At 42.8% G+C, this 19,326-nt stretch overlaps 1 protein-coding gene across 1 annotated transcript in view; it reads right to left on the bottom strand.

Annotated features, from left to right (window-relative positions):
* Nucleotides 1-19,326, bottom strand: part of EGFR (epidermal growth factor receptor) — a 158,111-nt gene that overhangs the window by 21,994 nt on the left and 116,791 nt on the right. Inside the window, exons 7-19 of the mRNA XM_058811897.1 lie at nt 19,148-19,289; nt 18,364-18,480; nt 17,681-17,807; nt 17,509-17,582; nt 16,227-16,317; nt 15,258-15,457; nt 14,107-14,239; nt 12,695-12,794; nt 10,647-10,804; nt 5,212-5,247; nt 3,142-3,283; nt 1,374-1,496; nt 65-163 (exon numbers count right to left, since the gene is read on the bottom strand). Coding sequence (XP_058667880.1) covers nt 65-163; nt 1,374-1,496; nt 3,142-3,283; nt 5,212-5,247; nt 10,647-10,804; nt 12,695-12,794; nt 14,107-14,239; nt 15,258-15,457; nt 16,227-16,317; nt 17,509-17,582; nt 17,681-17,807; nt 18,364-18,480; nt 19,148-19,289 — 1,542 coding nt within the window. The remainder of the gene's footprint in view (nt 1-64; nt 164-1,373; nt 1,497-3,141; nt 3,284-5,211; nt 5,248-10,646; nt 10,805-12,694; nt 12,795-14,106; nt 14,240-15,257; nt 15,458-16,226; nt 16,318-17,508; nt 17,583-17,680; nt 17,808-18,363; nt 18,481-19,147; nt 19,290-19,326) is intronic.

The raw sequence follows: 19,326 nt of genomic DNA, 5'->3' as shown, positions 1-19,326 counted from the left end.
TAGCTGTTAGAGAAGAAAATCCACAGACCACTGGCAACTTGAGAAAACAAACATGAAAACTCACATCAAGTATTTCCTTGTTGGCTTTTGGTGATGTAGCCTCTCTCAACTCTTTAATGGCAACAGGAATTTTAACCTTCTCTCCTTCTGGGATCCAAAGTCCCTACCAAAAAGAAATACAGAGGGTTATTCAGTCTCATACCTAACAGGTTAATTCTCACAGTTACATATATATTTTACATCTTCTGAGTAGACTTAAATATTCTGAGCAATAGAAAGACATGGCAGACAACAAAAGTATGCAAAAAAATGTGTCTTGTGGGTATTACCAAATTCCTGTTAATGGGGTGGTACTTCTTTTTCAGTCACCTCTACCATACTTTCTTGAAAAAACATGTTCATTACTATGCCTCTGTAAGTAGCCCAAGAGAAGCATAAAGAACAACATTTGTGGATGGAAATCTAACTAATTAGAGCTTCACAGCAACTACATATGCAAAACCTTGCCACTTCCAATTTATAAATCACGGGATGAAAAAAATTAGCATTTTCTCATTAAAACCAGATGGCACCTGTGCTGTACAAATAATCCAGCCATACACATGCAGTGGCAGGGAAGTCTGTGTCCCACTGGTGCAGTGCTCTACATCTGAATTGTCAGGAGGCCATTTAGGTGGCAGGTCAGCAGTGTGGCACTGGGAGGACGTGCTCCTGAAACCCCCAGCAGTGCAGGTGCACATCTTTTTGTGCCCCTGAAGTTCCTAATCATAGCTGGAAGCCTGATTTGGAATATAGAGCTTTATAAAGAAATATGGGAATCTACAGTTAATGGAAAAGCCTGAAACACATATCCTGAATAAAAGGAGGAACTTAATGAAGAAGCACAGAGGATAAACAAACACCAAGAGAAAAAATAACTTGTCAACCCACACAGCTGAAGGTGTGCAGACGCTTTCACACATCTGAACCAGTTCTAATGAAAGAAAGATTGAACGTTATAAAAAGAAGATCCCAGATGACACAGAAAAATGGTTTTGCACTGAGCTAATCACAATGCATTTCTTTTTCTTCTTAATATTTACAGTGGGGTGTATCTGACTATGGTAAGTTTTAGGTCATGATCTTTGTTCTCCAGGTTCATTAGTATGACTTTGGCAACATTTTATGTAAACCTGCTCCTGTTAGCCAATTTCTAACAAAACTAATGATGATTGAATAATCTCTCTACCCTTCAATGGATAGATACATGCTGTAAAATCTAGTTTAAAGAAAAAAATCTACACAATGATTGAAGCTCCCAATTCTTGCTTTGTTTGGGTGGCTTCTGCAGGAGGGTGCAGGATGAAAAGGGAATAGAAAAACAATGATCTTACCTTATAAACAGTGCCAAAAGCTCCGGAGCCTAAAACTTTGACCTTTTTAAATTCTGTTTCCTTTAGAATTCTCAGATGAGCCTGGTTTGGTGCCTCTCCACTCGGTGTCAGTGGTTCAACAAGCTGGCGCAGAGAGAAGATAATGTTAGAAGGTTACACAGTCTGGAAGGTTGAACACTTTGGGGAAGCAAATAAATCCTTCATTTAAAATTATGGACATTTGATTCCATGTGAAGTTTTTGGGAGGATAGCTCTGCTCTGACTTGCAGGAATAAATACCTGCTCCAAAAATCAAGCATGGAGTGGCAGCTGCCATTTTGAAGGAGAATGAAGGGATACCTCTTCTCAAATGGAGGCTATGACTTCAAAGCCTTGAAATACATGGCATGAAAAATCATGTAATTACCACAGATGCTAAAGGAGATTATTTTTGTTTTGAACTTGTGAATAAATTATTAAAATGTTTAAAATAATGGGCAAGAATCACCTGGAACCTTTCATGTCTGCTCTTGTTTAACTGGATAAAATTCCCAGGGTACCAGTGGTTCCCTCAGATCACACAGTGTACAAGCAGCAATTGAAATTCTGACAGTGGTTCTTTCCTCAAAAAAAAGGATGTTGAATTGCCTATTGATTTTTTCAAAATTTTATCTTAGCCTTATTGCAAACAGTAGTAATGCCCTCCAAAGATATTTAATTCTTTTATGATGCATAAGTCAGCTTTTTCCTCATGTTATTTGTTTTGCTTTTTCTTCAAATGAAACCATATTTAGCTAGATTCAATCTGATTTTAGAGGACCAGCACCCTCTCAGTTGTGATGAAATATCCTCATTTTGAGGAGTCCAGAGGGTACAATATGAGCTGAGCAGAAATTGAACTCTACTATCACAACTGCAGAATACAGCAGTATGTAAAATATAGTTTCATAGTGCAATGAAAAACAAGCCAGCTTATCTTTTTCTTCTTTTTTTTCTTTTTTAAGGATATTAGCAGCTGACTCTGCAAAGCTGGCAAGTACAGAACGAAGCTACAATTGGGATTTTAGCAGAATGTTAAAAATAATTGGCTAATTTACTAGAACCAGACTAGAAAGAGAAGGGGGCTAACCACAAAAGAGCGGCTTCCACACAGGATTAGGAATTTTGCTGTATATGAGGTATCCAGAGGGTGATGCTGTAATGCACACAAAAACAAAGAGCAGTGCAGAAACCTTGTTCATGCCCAACAGGGTGAACCATTCACTTTGATGGCTTTGTGGGCTTTTTGTGCTAAAACCAAACCAAAGACAAGACACAAACACTTCCTCAATTCCTTTCCCTCCTCTCCTTTTTTTTCCACAGGATCAAGGGGGAAATACTTTCAAAAGCACCCCAAGCTGCCAGAGGAGCCCCAAGGCTTGTCTGGAGGGACACACGATTTGAGGCTGAAGGTCTACACAGGAATGCAGTACGGATCAGCAAACACATTGCACCTCAACCTGAAGGTGTAGTTTTTTCTGGGCAGACAAAAACTGACTTTCCTTGGGATTGAGACATCCAAATCCCTTAAATATTTTGCAAATGATACTCAGAGGGATCAGATTTGAGATTGGGAAGGTGTTAGGTGCATGCCGCTCCTTTCCTGAGTGGTGTGGCAATGCCAGATTCCCCATCCCAGGGGATGGGTGAGCTACAAGGGTGCAGGACACAGATGCAGGGTGCTTTAATCCTCTGGCACAAGGAGCAGGACCCAGTGGGCCAGGTGGATCAGGGTGCTGGCAGTGCTCACCTCCCTCTCCTGCAGCAGGCGGCGCAGCGTGCGCTTCCGGACGATGTGGCGTCTGCGCAGGTACAGGCCGATGCCCAGGCCCACCACCACCAGGCACAGGAGCCCTCCCACAACACCCGCTGCGATGGACGGGATCTTGGAGCTGCAGCACAGCAGGGCACACAGAAAGAGAAAAAGATTCTTAGGTGCTAGACTTTAAAGAAGCCCTAGAGAGGTTGAAGGAAGACTTATGTTTTGATCAGACTCTGGATGCCCACATAAGCCTATTTGACATTTCAGATTTCTTGGGCACCTATATTTCTAAGTTCCTCATCCAGTAATCTGTCCAAAGTGGTGCTTAATTTCCATCAGGGCTTCAACCACAACTCTTCATTCTTCCCTCAAACTCATAATTGGAACTGATCCTCATAGCTTAAGTGAGGGGATTTCTTCTCCCTCCAACAAACCCACCTCTTGGGATCTTTTGGTGGTCACTGCAACCCTGAGAGATGTTAAAAGTCTCTTTCCCAGCCCAAGCACTTGAAGAATGAGTTGGAGCTCTTCAGTTCTTGGTCTCAAGGTTGTTTATTGAGTCTTATCTATAAAAAATTTTCTCCTGTCCTGCCGAGGTCTGTCCAGCAGGACAGTTCCATGCATTCTGCCTGTCCCCGGAGCAGTGTTATGTCTTTATACTAAAAACTACGTGTACGATGTTTACAATTACTTTCCAGTACCTATCACCTATGTTAGATGGTGAGCTTCTACTCTAGACCAATCAGTAAGTGCCAACATCATAGCAGAAGATGGAGGCCAAGAAGAAGAAGAAAGGCTGGCCACGCCCAGATCCCTCCATCTTGCCTCCTGAACTCCCATTCTAGAAACCCCACAATCTACTTTTTCACCCCGTGATAACTTCACTATTATTCTACTTAAACTGTTGTAGCTTGCTGATCTTCATATAAGGTTGGTAATTTCTTCCATGGGTCATAAACAAAACCACAGGTGTTTTGGGCTCCGTGCCAGGGCTTCTGAGCCCCCTGGCAGGCATCTTGGCCATCCTGGACAGCCAGAGGGATGTCCTGGGTTCCCACACCCACCAAGCACATGAGCATCAGATCTGTGATGCCTATGTGTGCCAGCTGTGAGCAGCCCATGTGTGATCAGAGACATGAAGCATGTGGAGAGAAGGCCTCTCAGAAAGGCATCCGCAGGTGTGATACCAGCAATGCAGCTGATATCCCCCCATTATTGTGGGGGGAAGGGGGCATGCTGTAAGGGTCACAGTGAATGTCAGATCATCAGTCTTCCTTACAAGTACAAATGTCTGAAGCCAGGTGTTGGGTACCATTCCCACTGTACAGACAGATTGCTGCCTCTTTATTAAAGCTTGGGTAATTGCAAATTTAAGTTGAAAAGAAAAACCTGTTTTCCACGGTTGTTTTTTGGTCTGTACTTAAAGATTCTTCCCAGCATTTTTCTAAGTTGCCCCAGGGATTACTATTAAATACAGCCACTTTTTAACAGTACTTCTGGGCTGAATTTATCTTGCCATAGCATGACTTTGTGGCCAGAAAATAAATCCCTCTCTCTCTCAGTCAGGCTGTTTGCTTGTTGCATGACCTTGAGCACATCATGAAGCCAAGCAGTGTGATATAAGATCTAGTCTGAGTGTGATGAATGAGAATCCAACTGGACACAGTATTTGGAGATGTTCAGATCACAGGGCTGGAAAAGACCCTCTGCATCTCTCAGTCTCCTGCAACACAGGTAAGTATATCAATCCTAAATATAGCTCTCTCTGCCCTTAATCCTTCCTTTTTCCATCCCTTCCTTTTATTCTTCAGTAACAGATCCCTGGTCTCACCTTGACAAAAATTGTAGGCAGAACACGATTTTGAAGTCTTGAACCAGTAGCAGTGTTTCTCAGTTCTTTAAACCATTTTTATAGCTCTGAGCCTGCTTTAATCTGTCACTTCCCTGTAAACAGCTGAAGACTTTAGTCCCAGCCTTGCAATGTCCACTGTGGAAATGTAAACACACACACACATTCCTTACAGCTCTGCCATTAATTGTAGCAGATGAAATACTCACCCATTTGGACAGCCTTCAAGACCTGGCCCTTTGCACCTGTAAAAACAAATGAACGTTACAAACATTGTAGCTCTGGCCTACATACTTCTGTAATTCCAACTAAGCAGAGAGCTACTGATTTGAAAGTTTGTGTTTCAGAACAGTCCAAGTGTTAACATAGGAATTTATAATAGTCATACACTCCATTAAATATCAGTCAACAACCTTGCTCCAGAATCTTTTATCTAGAGAAATAGCTATGCTGCATACTCAGTTTAAAGAATGCTTTAAAACAATTTTTTGGCATGTGGTAGAAGTGGGGGAGGATATAGATACACAAAATTCATGGATTCCCTATCTCTGTGCAGAGCCCAGGGCTGAATGTGGAGGAGGGCAGAAGTGGCCTCCTCCTCCTCCTACACGGACAGAAATACATGCGGAAACATGTCATTACAGACCCTCCTGCATAATCCTTGTTTCCTGATAAGGTAAAGAACTAAATTTCCAGACTTTCTATTTCAATGGAAAACTGGGGTAGCAGATACATGGACTTCCATCAAAAAATGGGACTTGACAGCACTCTCTTGGGCTACAGCTGGTTGGCATGTGTCCATGGTATTTTTCCTTTAGAATCCAAAGTCTTATGTTACTGGTAATGTAAACAGGTACAATCATTATCCAGGGAGCCAGGAACTCTACTAGCAAGTCATTCACCCTCCATTTGAGTTTAAAATGCTCAAATTTTTGGCAGCGCAGTGCAAAAAAACCCCACAGATGAAAACAGTGACGGTGTTCACTTGATGGTCTAATGAGTGTGAGAGGCACAGTGCATTCCCCAAGAGCTGCTGGGCTATAAGATGTATGCTCTTCATGGGAATTGTGGTCTTTGTGGTGTCTGCTGAGGAAGGGGAGCATTACTGAGAGGCTGACATCACCTCTAGAAAACAGAGCACAGAAAAGGACTAAAGTCCAGTTTGTGGTATCCGCTCCCTGCGCTGACTTCAAGAAAATGGATCATCCCAAAACAATTACAGATGAGGTCAAATAGGGGGTAAAAAGTGAGCCCATGCCAGGAAAACTGCTCTGGAATCCCTCTCACTGGCAGAAGGAACCAAAAAAATTTCAAAATGCCAGGTAGAGTTGCAGATCTCCCATAACTTGGACTAGGTCTGGGGAAGGAAGAGGTGAAGCAACTACTCATTTTATTGGGTTTTAGTTTGTTTGTTTGTTTGTTTGTTTTCATTACTTGGATCTTCCCTTGTGTATTTGTCTTGTTTCTGGGCCAACACAGTGCTCCAAGACCCAGCATCTGGAAGGTCTTGTAAGTTCACTGGGCTCCCATGCAAGAATGTGCATCCTGGTGTCCTGGACATGCTGGAAGTGCTGTGCATACCAATTCCCGGATTCCGGGTCCTCAGCCTTGTTAGCTTTCCTACCAGCACACAGCTTGCTTTGTTTGCTCAGTTGTGTAACTAAGCACAGAGAGGCTGCACATGCAGAGCAGGGCCACCAGCTTGCTTATCATCACAGGGGACAGATCTTGCCTTGGGCTTCTCTCTTCAGGTGCTCAATGGAAAACCGACCTAGGACTCCAGACCTCATCCAGCCATGGTCTACCTCCTGAACAACAAAACATGTGCAGCTGCTCTTGATAAGAATGAGAAATTAGAAGACCTCACCTAATTTCGGAATATGACTTCTGTCCCTCAAAGTATCTCCTTCTCAAAATTCTGGTTTGCCATGCTACTTTAAGACGGCAAATTCTCTACATGCTTCCTAACAGCAAACAAAACTGGCTGAGGGGATTGTAGCTAGAGTCTGAGGAATGACTGACCAGTTCCTCTCTTACACATCAAAGTAGAGGCAGGAGAACTGTAGATTTTTATCAGTTCCCTTTCTTTTCCCACACAAATCCATCAATATCAAGTCTTGTACGATAAAGTAAAAAGGTGTTTGGGAAGAAATAGAGAGATCAGCTTGTGCTTTTCAAATCCCACTTGGTTTTCTGATTAATTTCACAAGTCAGAGAAGAAACAAAGTCCATAAGAATTATCCCTCCAGGACTATATATAACTATCTTTCTTGTGGAATTTTATGATGACACCCTACATAAGTAACCCAGATTTTATGGAATCTAAACAATCACGTTTTCCATTCCTGAGTAATTTTCCTTCTGCTTATGGAAACCAAAATGACAAATGTGACCTTATGTTATGAAGTAACTCAAGATCTTATGGATATATGAGATGAATATAACAGCAGCTGTAGTCTTTGATATATTTCTCCATTTATTGGAAAATTAGTTCTGTGTACAGCTCCTGAAAACGACTTCATCCTGAACTGCACATTTTACCTGTCTATGTAAATATTACTGGTCCCTGTGCAGACACAGCTGTTTATTTCCTAAATCCATCAAGGTTTTAACAAGTTTCTCCTTGACCTATAGTTCCTAATTTGATGTAATATAGTCAAGTTGTTATGATTGATGGCCTTTCAGAGGGGACTCACACTGTAACAGCCTAAGTTACTTCACAATCATAAAATAAATGGAAAAACCATTTTGAAGTTTTTTTAAACTTTAGAAAAATTGTATTTTGTCCTTTCTTTCTAAGTAACCTTCCAAGAGTGACAAAGGCATAGAATTTGTGCTGTGCTTCTGCAGCCTTCCCTCTCAGATCCCCTGGCCACTTTCTCATTTCCCCCCAAAATCCCTTAGCATTTAAAATGAAGACTGGTGAGACACAGTGTTGATAGCAACTGTGGATGGAGGCAGGATGTGCCAGTCAGTGGCACTGGCTACAGTAGTAGCTTCTTCTCCTTGTTCATCCACTCCAGTGGCTGTGTCTATTTCCTGTACTCTGTGAGACTGGCAAGGGAAAACCAAATCGTTCAACACTGACCAGATTAATTAAGATGATGGGTGTCTTTAACTGATGAGCATATGGGGTAATTCCAGGGCTTTTGAGATGCTGCTTTCTTTATTTTAGCATATAATTCTCAGCTGCACTAGAAGCATGGCAAAAGGAAGCTCGTGTACAAAATTCTCAAGAGAATACAGGAGAATTGGGAGAAAAGGGGTCTTTTGAGCTAAGCAGGAGAAAGCATCCTTCATTCTGTTTCCTAATGAAGGCTGAAAAATGGACTCAGCAAAGAAAATGAGACTCAAAGGGATTCTTCATGGCATTGCAAAAGAAGCAATGTACAACCAGTACGCATACCTAAAGTGAGAAAATGAGATTCCTGACAAAACTCAGCTGGGAAGAGAAGTCTTTTAGTCAAAGCTTCTTCAAATAAGGAAAACAGAGAGAGATCCTGGGAACCCTTGCTTGCATGACTACTGAAGTCAGCACATTTAATCATGCTGATAAGATTTTGTGGGCTCTAGCCGTGAAATTGGACAGGGACAGAAATGAAGTTGTTGTTTCTTGTCATGCAGGAATTGCTGAGACTGTGGTTTCTAAGGATGCAAAAGCTTTGTGAGACAGATGTTTTCCACCCACTGCTGAACAGATCCATTCCCACAGCAAAATGAGGGAAAGGCGTGAAGAGAAATGGCATTGCTGATGGATTGCCTTCAGAGGGACAATGCTGTGCCTGACTGCATGTTCCCACATTATAACCCTGACACTGGCTCCCTACTCATCCATGGCCACAGATGTCTCATCTGTATAGCAAATACTGCAACACTACCTCCTTCTAGCTCTCTTGAGCCCTTCAGGGACACAGCCTATTTCATCTGCCACATTTGGGCATCAATTTGACTTGGGCTATTGAGCATGTTCACAATGTAACTGATGCAAACTCAGCCCGGCTCTTTCATGTGAAAGATGAAATTGATACTACTTTTTATGTTCTGCCTTAATAACACAGGGCCAAATACACTGAGGCATATGTTGGGTTACCCTCATTTTTAAAAAGTCTCCTTACTGTAACCTCATCTCCTGTCTGACTCTTGTGGCTCCCTCATCCATTTCTAAAGCAAGGCAGGAATTGACTTCTCTGATCAATTCTACTTGGGGAACTTGCTTGTGCACCAAGAGCCACTGTGTGGCTTGTTTTACATCCCTGACTGGCAAATTATGTTCTCCAAATCTGCGTTAGAGTCTAGTGTTTGATCTCACTACTGAGGCTGCACAGTGAAAAAAAGCCTTGTTCAGATGTGGTTACTCATTACACTATTCCACAAATCAGCTGCATTTCCATGTGGCCAGTTAGAAGGAGGATATCAGACCACTGTGGCCAGTTTGTTCAGTAGGGACTACTGAAGTAATTAATAAAGAGCAACCTTATTATGATCCCTTTTCAACTGAGGAAATTTCTTCCTGGGCTAGCAGTGGGAAGCCCTGATCAGCCTTGTGTGTGACTATAGGAAAAGCAAGGGCCATAGCTGTAAATCGTGGCAAATCCAGCAGGCTGGTATAACTACTGTCTGAAATCCATTGCACTGAATTTCACTATGAGCACTGGAAAGGGCTGTGACTTGCCCTCTGATGAAGGGAGTGATTCCACCCTTCATCTCCTTTTTCCCATGAAGGTTGGGAACTGGCAGCTGGATTAGCTAATATACATTGTGATGGTTGGTTCGTGTATGTTACAATTCCTCTCTTGCAACATTTATTATAGGCATATTATAGAAGGATTTTGGATCAGACAAATTTGTAGGGTGAAAAGCAGAGGCCTGTGAAGGAAAATACATCAAACATGGGCTGGCTTTTTATTCTGGAAACATCACAGTCCAATAACCAGCTCTCAAACCCTAAAACCTTTTCCTGTGCATCCCATGTCTTTTGTAGGTTGGAAATCAGGAGAGGAGACCATTATTACTTGTGATGTAGATTAAACAGATCAATTCACAACTTGTTACTGGTTGCAGTTTAAGCTGTCCCCAAATGAGGAAAAAATGGCTCATATAGATTGCATTTACTGTGACTTCTGTTAAAAAACCCACACTCACAAGGCTTTAAAATCAGACCAAGTGCTAGCATATGGAAAGAAGGAAAAAAAGAAAATTACTGTGTTACCCCACTGGGATTTCCCTCCTGAAAGTTGAAAGGTGCACAGAAAAACGGGCCCTGGGAACCCAGCATCCACCAGATGTCACTGATGTTCCTCTCAAAACCAGAGGACACAGCAACAAGCCAGGTGGGAGAAAAAGGGTGCATCACTGGTGGTTGAGTCCTGTAAAATTCTTTCAAGTTATCAAACAAGCCTGTTTCAAACCTCTTAAACTATTTTTTTTCTTTCCTTCTGCCTAAAGACAAAGTACTACTGACCTTTTCCTACTTACAAAGTTTGCCACACTGTGCTTACATTAACTATGCTCTCCTGACCTCTCTGGCTCCCTGCTAGTTCTTCTCAGTGGTTTGACATGGGACCATCAGGAGAAAGAGCTCAAGCCAAGCTGCTTCTCTTTTTCTTTTCTCCCCTGTCACCATTCAGTCCCAGGATTTACTCACCCCCGAGTGCAGTTTGGATGGCAGAGCTGGCAAACATTATTCGCATCAGCGTATTTCCAGACCAGGGTGTCATTCTCACCCAGAACCCCAGCTGGGCAGGACTTGACACAGTGGGGGCCATCTATAAAGTGGGCACACTTCATGCAATTGTCAGGGCCCTGCAGAGAAAAACAGCTTGTTTATAATGCCCTTACATCAGCCTATTCAGGAGAGAATTCAGAAGACAAATCTAAATGCCTTTTATTCCTGGAAGTTTTCAGTATTGTCTGGTTTTATTACCTTGCTACCTGATATTCTTGCAAGCAATTCCTCTTGCAGGATGGACCATACAAAAGACAGTTCCTGTTGCTTAAAGCTAATATTTTCTTGTATTATAAAGCTAATATTTCTTGCATTACAATGTTGCTTCTTTTTCACCTCTGCTTTCTGTCTGGTTGGAAAACGTGTGTTTTGCATTTTAAATGGGGAAGAATTTAATGACACCTTGAAAAGGGGTCAGCTGAAAAGCAGACAGCTTGGTTGCTATCTGGTGAACCTCCTGTCACATAATTTAAAACTGTGGATATAGACCTCCTGATACCTCCCTGAAAAACTGGAATCAAATAATTATTTTTCTAGTATCTCAGCACAGGTTCTTTCCTCTGTTAGGAAGAAGCATAGGATGATGAAGGCAACCCAAGGAGTCCACGCTTTTTTTTTTTTTTTTTGTTCCACTTTGAAAAGCACTTAATTTGTATTTTGTATTTAAAGGCATTGCCTTCAGCCATTTTTGCCAGAACTGTTTTTATTAAGATTGTAACAGCACCATGAATGACCTAAATATTTTAAAGCTGGGGAACCAGCAATTGTGGGTCAAATTCTACTGTGGAGAAAAAACAGACCAGATCCATAGTGCTGGTTGCAGTGGGACAAAAGTAAGACACGTTATAGGAAGATTATTTTAATCACTATAATGTCTAAGGGCCACTATAATAGACTGATTACTAGATGCTAGGCAAATATGGAACAGGAGGTCAGTGCCTGAAGGAGTTTATAATGTAAATAACATCCTTGAGGCCATGGTGCTAGGAGGGAGGATGCAAATGCTTCACATTACTGAGCAGTGACTGCTCAAACTGATGATGGGTGTCCTTGTTCTTGACAGGACAGGGTTAATTTTTGCAGCAGCCAGGAGGGGCATGGCTAGGACATGGGGGCTATTCCCCCATGTATACATCCTTCCCCCAGGGGCAGGGGGAAGGAGTTTCTTCTGGGGAGAAGGGGTTCTTTCTGGTTGAGCAATCATGACAGAGGGAACAGTGGGGTAATGCTGGTTCTGAGCAATTATGTGAGTATCCTTCATCTTTCTTGTACGCTGTTACTAATGTTGCTGCTGTTACTGCTCCCTTCCTTATCTCATTGCTGTTTCCAGTAAATTGCTCTTATCTCAACCCATGATTTTCCCCTCTTATGCCTCCAGTTCTCCTCTCCAGCCTGCCACAGGGGAAGGGGGAAGGGAGTGAGTGAGTGGCTTGTCATTTGGAGAGTCTCAGTGGGAGTACTCAATTGGGGAGTTCCTAAACCTTCAACAATGAGCAAGGGTCAAACACTCAGACAGGGTCAGTGCTGGTGGTGGCAAGAGGTGCTTAAAGAGTTGGGCTAAATAACACAGAGGTGGACCTGTGAGAACTGGACTTTTGTGCAATTAAGATCTGAGTTTGGTCTAATGTGTTCACACCAACTTGGAAGTTGAGTGGTTACACGTTACTCAAATTTTTGCCATATTTGCCAAAGTAAGTATTTTTCAAAAAATACAAATTTTAATATTTTAAAGAATATTAAAGTCTCTACAATATCTGTGACTGTGGATTACCTGTCAGAAAATAAGCCTAACACCCTGAGGTTTCCCATCCTGCTCCCTTGCCCCAAGATCTTAACTTCTAACCACCCCCATTCTCTGCTTCACCTCAAATAGGATTAAAATGAGACCTCAGGATTATCTGAACATGGGAAATACAGATTAATATGTGATCTGGGGCTCAGGTTTGCTAAGATGAATCTGCTCTTACAGGTCCAGTGCAGGTTGCATTGTACATGGTGGAGTTTTGCACCAGGCACTCAGGGTGGCAGGGGAGGCACTTGGAGTCCTTTTCAAACTCTCTTGGCTCCCTGGAAAACAGCAACAAACAAAGAGAAACAATTAAACCTCAGAAATAATAGCAAGTGATAAATTGTGGTCTTCTCTCCTTTTCTAGACTTTTCCACATTAGATTGAGATGATGATGGTACTGAGACAGGAGGAGGGACCCTCTTGGCTACACCAGTAGCACTTGCTCAGTGCAACCAGGAGGATGTAAGAGTAAGGGAAATTTGGTTGACAGTGAAGCACATGGCACTCCAGATTGCACATTACAAATTAGTTTACTTTCCCTTTGAAGCTAATGTCACAGAATACTCACAACCATTTCTAGAGGCTTTTAAATGGTAGTGATGCAAAGAGATCAGCAAAAACAGTTCAAGTGATTCCAAGGCTACAAATAATAATTAGGAAAGTTAAACAGCAAGGCACTGATAATTAAATTCATGTCCTCTCTACAACACACAATGAATCATTAAAATATGAAAGTTGGGAACAGATGGTTTTAATAGCAATAAAGCTGTTCCACTTCAAGTAATGGTGTTATTAATTAAACTAAATCTACCCATCATTTGACACAAAATAATGCCCTGATCTGCCCTTCAGGTTATAATAGCTGCTAGAGGGAATTCACTCAACAAAAAAAAAGACAGCTGCTAAACTGCAAACCACTAGAGAAATACAAACATCAGAAGCATTAGCACCCTGACAAGTACTTGCTCAATACTCAGGAGCTTTAAAAGTCAGACTTTGTAATTTTGCTGTTAGACATGCCTTTTCCATCTACATCACCTGTTGAATTGACACACAAGGCAGCAATATTTTTTCCATGTTCTGAGTGAGGCTGAGGCAACAATTTTGTCTGAAATTGCTGCTCTCAGTCATTTTCAGATGAAAGTTCATTATCCCTTCAACTTTGCAAACTGCAAAGGTGAGCTGCTCATCTGAGCAAATATAAGAGGAAAGAAATCTACCAAGCAGTGAAGCCCTGGCTCTGGGGATGACTGATCTCCCAGAGATTCTAAATGGCTCTGGCTCTCACACAGTGTACTTGACATGACAGCCACAGATTGAGCTTTAAACTCCTCCAGATAGTCTCCTTGTGGGCTTAAGGGGATGTTTTCTTAGCAGTCACCATGTCAGGAGCAAACTCCTAACCAGTACTGAATGGGGAAGGAGAGGTACCTTAGCTAGGTATTGTGTTCACACAGCATCTCTGCAAGCTGGGGCAATCCCATGCAACCAGAGATCCATCTTCTTGCTTTCTTTCCAGCTACAACACATTCTGAAAACCAAAATCCCCATACCATCACCAAAAGCTACAGCACCCCTGAGACACCTTACCCTTGCAGGATGTTGCACTGTTTCACACATTCCTTCTGACGATCAAAAAACCTGCAGGAGAAGCAGTGGAAGGGCCCTGGGCCCCAGCAGCCTACATCTGAGCACAGGGGGTCACAAACATGCTTGGCAGCAGCTGAGAGAGACAGAGGGACAAGAAAAGACATGAATGTCAAGGAGGTAAGAGAGAGGTCAAACTCTCCATTCTCACTCCAGCTGACCAACCCGTTTCCCCAGCCTGTTCCAAAGCAGATATGAATGGTTCTGGTAGAGTGGAAGAGGAGTAATCACTCTTCTCTAAATCCCAAAGCCTGAAATTGAGTGATTTCTGGCCATTCAAAATAAGAATGATATCCTCTGTGACAGCTTAACAGATGTATAATAAAGTTAAGTCAGGCTAAGGGAGCTGGGGATGTCCACCGTGGGGAAAAGACAGCTCTGGAGAAACATTATTGGGGCTTTTTTGTACTTGAAGGGCACTTTTAACAACTTTTTAACAAGGTCTGTAGTGACAGGGGAAATGCTTTTAAACAGAAAGAGTAGATAGATTTATAGATACAATGAAGACATAGTTACAATGTGGTGAGACACTGAGTTGCAAAGGGAATTGGTGGATGCCTAATCCCTCAAAGTTCAGGGTCAGATTGGATGGGGCCCTGAGAAACCTGGTCTAGTGAGAGACATCACTGCCCACAGCACAGGGCCTACGTGACCTTTAAAGGTTCCTTCTCAGCCGAACAATTCTGTATTTCTATGACAAATTTCTAAAATACAACAAATTCATATTCTGCAAAAAGAAATAGATTTTGGCCCAGGGAGCACTGCAGTCAATAGCAGTATGGTTGAACAACAGCTTCAACCTTGTTAAAAAAGGCCAGGTTTAGGAGTTAGCTTTTGTGTCCTTCAAGTGACGTGCCTTCACTATATTCATAGTAATGAAGAAGCTCCTGATTTGCTGGACACCACAGTCCACATTTTGGTGGGAAGGAAAAAAAAATCCCACTTTTCCCTCACCACTTTCATTAAAGCAGTATCACTGATGAATTTTGTAGCCATAGGAACATGGAAAAAAAAGCCTTGCTTGAATCATGAAAATGCAAGCTTACTTTTGAATTTCAGCTTTGATGGTGAGCAGGAATGCAGCACTCACTTACCACACTCTTTTTTATCCCTGTTCTGTAAAATCTTCGTTTTCTGGCTCTCAGTTGCAAACAGGCTGTACCAGTCCATGGTGTCAGCATAGCAGAGGTTCTTGTTCCTCATAATGGCAACATCTCCATCACTTATTTCCTTGAGGGAGCGCAGGCCTAGGGACTGTATTTTCAAGTTAACAACAGCAAGGGAATACTGGCCACTAAAACGGAGAGGGACAAATAGAAAAAACATGGAAGAAAGATAATTAGCAAGCAGGATGTACTCAGCATGTTTTTCTTCTAGTTGTCAAATGCATCCTGCTGTGAACTGCATTTTCTTCAAGCAAGGTTCTGCTCAGCCTTCTAAACTTAATGCCACATACATGCCATGCCTTTAATGTAACAACTGCAATACTCACATCTGGTTTTGCAAGGGTTTTTTAAGCTAAAACTGTCAGGACACACGTGTTCTGAAAAGTAAATGAAGTTGTAGGTTGTAGGTTTGCCTACAATGGTTGTAGGTAAAGCAGCTATTACTTTGTTCTTGTCCACCAAGTCACTCTTCCTTCTGGGGCAAGCCTAGGAGGGCACTTGGAAGCATTGCTGATGTCTACGCTGCTTGACAGCCTCCATCCACGACTGCCCAGCTACCTCAAATCCCAAAGCGTTCCTGATCACATCATGACTTACCCCAGACTGTAAAGAGCATTTTCTGTCCTGCTTGTGCTTGCAGGATGGTGGGGGAAACCCTGGTCCTGAAAGCAGGCTGAGGGCAGCCCTCCATACATGGCACGGAGCTGAGGGTCTTCCCTCCCAGGGCACATTATCTATGCTGCAGAGATGGTGCTCTACTCCTTGCAGGGTTTGCCCCATTTTGCATCAGTTTTGGGACACCTGAGTCTCACACTGCTTGCAACCTTGGTTTGCTCAGACAAGAGCAGCCCAAAACAGGGTTTCTCTTAGAGTGGCTGTGGCACATGATTTACTTACTGCTGCTTTGTTCTGCCTCGTATAATCTCCAGATTTTCGAAAGCGTAGAGATCAGTAGCATTCTCAGGCCAGGCTTGAATCAACAAAAATCCTGCAAGAGGAAAAGAAGATTAAAAAATAACCATAATGGAAATAAACTCACCGTTAGTACTGGCAGCAGAACCTTCTTCTGTAGCAAATCCTGCACCAGGAGAAGGCACTTGTACTTTCCCTATGCTTATCTGAAGGACCATCTCAAAGTCTAACATGACATTTCAGGGAGCAAGGAGATATTTTTAAACCCTGTTTAATAAACAGTTTACTTCTTAGCCCACCATGAGGGCTTAGGAGTGCAACAGAGTGTGTTGGTGAGCTGCACATCCTGCCACACCGAATCACCAGCAATGATAGCTCCTGCCAGCAGATACCCTGGCTGGGAGGCTGCAGGCTCTGGATCTGTGGGAGAAAGGCAGCACCCCATCCCCTTTTTCAGCTGACCTCAGGGAAGAGGGAAACTGAAAAGCAGGAACAGAGCAGAATAGCTACTTGTAGTGGATTTTTTGAGGCAAACAGAATTCCCCACTCAGCTGAGGTGTTTGGGAGGAAGGCGAGAATTTGGAAAATTGCAGGCTGCTGTATGAAGCTCTGCAGTTAGTCATTGCTACCCTGAAGGGAGCCACACAGGTGAGAGAGAAACAAAAGGAGAACTGGAGTCATGCCTGTAGACCCAGCCCCAATGTTACATTCATTGCATAATGGGCTGAACACAATTACTTTTAATTGATACTTGGTGCAAGCTGGTGGCTGAGTGCTCTGCTGGCTGCCTTGTGCTCATGGAGACACATTTACCCCAAGGAAGAGCTCATCAGGCTGGAGAGGGTGTCTCCATAAGGATGACGCAAGGCCCTGAGCACGCTTCCCTAAGGAGCTGCTGAAAGGCTTTCCACAAATAGAAACAGACTTGGCTTTTTTTAGCTGGAGTGGCACGCCTCTGCATCACCACACGCTTCTTGGGTGGCTGGGGATCTCCACTGCTTTTACTCTTCTCTAGGGCTGACAGTTCAGCAGAAGGGATGATCTGGCCAAACCATACACCTTGGATGGAAGATCACTATGGGTTATGTGGGCGTAATGCTGGCAATGTGCTGCTGACCACCTTGGTTAAGAGTGACCCTTGTTAGCTCAGAGACAAGAAACGCTTTGCATGCACTTCTCTTCATTTGCTTAAAAAATTTCCCTCCTCCCCATTTGTGTTTTTGGCAGTATCAGTCAAAAAACACCTCAGCTTAAATTCACTGCTAACCTGATATTTCTTTGACTGTTTTGAAGACATCCAATTTCTTGGGATCCAAAGGTAGGGTCTTTGTGAAGGCATCACTGAAACAAACAGAATGAGAAATTGGGAAAAGAACAGCTTAGCCTGGATTTCCCCCAGCTTTTTCCTTTCAGTTCTTGTTGGCCAGGAGGTAACTCACCCTAGAAATGCAACTGGGAGAATGCTGACGTCCCCATTGATCTTGGTACAGTTTTTGAAGGAGTCGATATTTGTGGCATTTATGGAGAGGATCCCTTTAAGTTCACCTATTCCAATGCCATTGCACACTGTTAAAGGAAAGATACAAAAGTTAGGGGGAACAAAAGTGCAGCCCAGTCACATGGCAGGGTAGAAATGTGAAGGTGCTCCAAGTTCAGAAAGAATTCCTGTATGGTCAAACTGACCACTGTAAGATGGGTTTCATAGGTCTTTTGCCTATTTTTGCTTTTCAGAAAGTGCCACAGGATAACTGCTTCCTGCTTGCCCAGCTGTGCAGCTCTCGTCTGAGCATTTCTGCACACAGGCTCTGGCACATTCCCTTCTCTCTTTGTCCCATTTCCATTCTCCTTGATGAGACACTGGGAAGGACAAATGGAGGAGAAGGTTGATGTGCAAGATATACATGCACACAACACACAATTTTATCTACTGTACTTGTGGTGTATCCCTCCTGGAAAGCATGCTCCACAGTCATGCTTCCTGATCAAACCTCTTGTCACATCTCCAAACTATTACTGGACCTGATTTATATTGAATTTGCACTTAACTAATATCAGAACTCCCTCTACTAGTAAGTTCTCTATCATCCCAAAGCTTCGCTGGTTTATTCCATGCTTTTTTTACCTTTGCTGCATAGCCCATCACACTTTTTACACTTCCGAACACCATTTTCTTCCACTTCATAAGTGTCAGCGTTGCAGGAGCGAACACAGGAGCCGTGGTCTGTCACCACGTAGTTGTCTGGGAAAAAAAAGGATACAAAGGTGGCTGAAATACAAGAGGGATGCTTTGAGGGCCAGACAAGTACACTTCAAGACTGGTAAGAAAAAAGGGACTTGAGCTTTTGGCACACTCAGGCATTAACCATGATCATCACAAACATCATTTGAAGGTAGATGAACATACAGTGCTATCATCATTTCACAGGGAGAGGAATGGTCACAGAGGGATGAAACAACATTAAAGTCTTGATGGATTAAAAATATACAGAAATGGAACAGCAAGAAAGGAAAAGCAAGAATCTGTAGAGAAAACAAGGATCACAGGCCTTCAGATGGAGTGTTAAAATCAATTACTTTTTAACAGTCCTAATTAAGAACCAGTTAAGAGTTAATAATGCTCTGGTAATCCATAGCATTGATCCCATATAGCCATTGTTTTAATGGTTTTTAGAAGATGCTTCTCTCTTCACTAAGAGAAAAATTTTCAGAAATTAAAATGCAAAGATTAAAAACCAGGCAAGGTGATGGATGCAGACTGTTTCAAGAGGCTCACTTTGTCACCTGTTCCCACAGAAAGAGAAGAAGTGCTTTTTAACCTGACCACAAAACAGAAGGATGACATAGGACCCTTCCCCCCTTTCTCCATGACCCACCTCCTCTGGGGCTGCAACCTGAAATGAACTTACGTGGACATTCCTTGACACAAGTGGCTCCGAAGCTGTATTTTCCTTCAGGGTTCACATCCATCTGGTAAGTGGTGGGGTTATACAGGACCAATGGGGGACATGTATCCTTGCACGTAGCATCATCCCGAAACTTGCGGCACGCCTGTCATGGAACAACAGCACCCGTTAAAATGCCTTTT

Source organism: Ammospiza caudacuta, chromosome 1 (assembly GCF_027887145.1).
Source record: "Ammospiza caudacuta isolate bAmmCau1 chromosome 1, bAmmCau1.pri, whole genome shotgun sequence".
Lineage (NCBI taxonomy): Eukaryota > Metazoa > Chordata > Aves > Passeriformes > Passerellidae > Ammospiza > Ammospiza caudacuta.
This window is presented reverse-complemented; position numbering and strand designations above follow the sequence as displayed.